Raw genomic sequence first — 1464 nt, 5'->3', positions numbered from 1 at the left:
CAATGCTTCCAATAATAGCCGAGAAGTTGCAACATAATCATTGAGCCGTTTTCTGAGGTTAAACTAAATAATTTCACTAGAATTATTTAAAAATGAACATGAAATCATTGTCATGTCATTGTATGATGTGTTTATGTTTAGATCTGATGACCTCGGATGCTATTTTTAACGCATCCAGTCTGATTTGCATCAGACTTTTCCAGCAGCAGAAAGTTTTCCAGCCAGAGTCTCATTCAGGATCCGACTCTCTGGTGTCGGGATGAACTCCACGCTCAACCAGACCGACTCCTGCAGCATCAACTCTTGGGTGGAGCAGCAGATTTATCCAACCCTCTACTCCTTATTCTTTATCGTGGGCTTTCCAGCCAACTGCTTGTCTCTGTTGATAGCCTGGAAGCTGATGCTTAAGGGGAACAACATGGCCGTCTACCTGGTCAGCCTGTCCGTCTCAGACCTGCTCTACACCGTTACGCTGCCTGTCTGGATTGGACTGGCCCTGCAGTGGAGCATATCCGACGCCGTCTGCAGCGGGATGTATTTAATCATGTACAACAGTTTCTACGTTGGCTCCGGCCTGCTCTGCTGCATCTCTGTGGACCGCTACCTCGCAGTGGTCTACCCGCTCCACTTTCACTGGGTCCATGAGGTAAAGGCTGCAGCAGCCTTCAGCAGCCTTGTTTGGATTGTGGAAATTTTGGTCCACCTTCCCCTGCTTCACCACGTGGGGGAGCTGGAATCCTTCGACGTCCTGTGCAACCAGGATGTGCCGATGACTTACAGGTATGCCCATGTTGCTCTGGTTCGGGTTGTTCTGGGTTTCCTGTTTCCTGTGGTCCTCATGACCGTCTGCTACCTGTTGATTATGCGCTCCCTCAGACAGAGCGCCTCCATCCTGGAAGAGGAGCGCAGAAAAGTTGGACTCCTGCTGCTGTTCCTGCTGCTCACCTACATACTTTCCTTCATGCCCTACCAGATGGTCATGTTCCTCCGGGTCGTCCTCGAGCAACGGAACTGCGACTGGGCCCAGAGGTTCAGAGACGCATACCTGGTCACGGTTGCCACGACGACCCTGAACAGCACTCTGGATCCAATTATCTACTGTTTGATTAACGAGAGTGCCAAGAGAGAAATTAGGAAGGTTGTGAAGGAAGGGAGGAACAGTTTTATCAGAAAGACGAAACGGATTCAATCACTTTCCTGATTTTTATTCTCCTTGGAACCAGAAACCAACCTTTGGGTTCGTGGAGGCTCCAGGTGTCTGCAGATCGGTGCCATTAGGAGACCGAAGTAATGTTGTTTTAAAAAAAACGAAATCATCTTTCACTGATCACATAGAAATCACCATGGTGATATTTTTAGACCACTGATGTCAGCTGAAGGCGGGAAATACAGAACAATTCAATTATACAGAAAAAAAAGATTTTTTTGTTTGGAAAATCTGTGAAACTGGAATTAATTTCTACT

The 1464-nt window shown here is 47.4% G+C and overlaps 1 protein-coding gene across 1 annotated transcript; it reads left to right on the top strand.

Annotated features, from left to right (window-relative positions):
- Positions 1-259: 259 nt before the first annotated feature.
- Positions 260-1201, top strand: LOC107098756 (ovarian cancer G-protein coupled receptor 1-like). The gene has a single exon (XM_015396590.1). The coding sequence runs from the start codon at positions 260-262 to the stop codon at positions 1199-1201; it is 942 nt and encodes a 313-aa protein (XP_015252076.1).
- Positions 1202-1464: the final 263 nt, after the last annotated feature.

The sequence above is a fragment of the Cyprinodon variegatus genome, unplaced genomic scaffold (assembly GCF_000732505.1).
Source record: "Cyprinodon variegatus isolate N-32 unplaced genomic scaffold, C_variegatus-1.0 Scaffold807, whole genome shotgun sequence".
Lineage (NCBI taxonomy): Eukaryota > Metazoa > Chordata > Actinopteri > Cyprinodontiformes > Cyprinodontidae > Cyprinodon > Cyprinodon variegatus.
The sequence above is the reverse complement of the archived record's forward strand: the minus strand, read 5'-3'. Positions and strand labels throughout refer to the sequence as shown.

Bases quoted from the DNA above. Each gene is read 5' to 3' on its own strand.
- LOC107098756 (XM_015396590.1), top strand. From the start codon at position 260: ATGAACTCCACGCTCAACCAGACCGACTCCTGCAGCATCAACTCTTGG.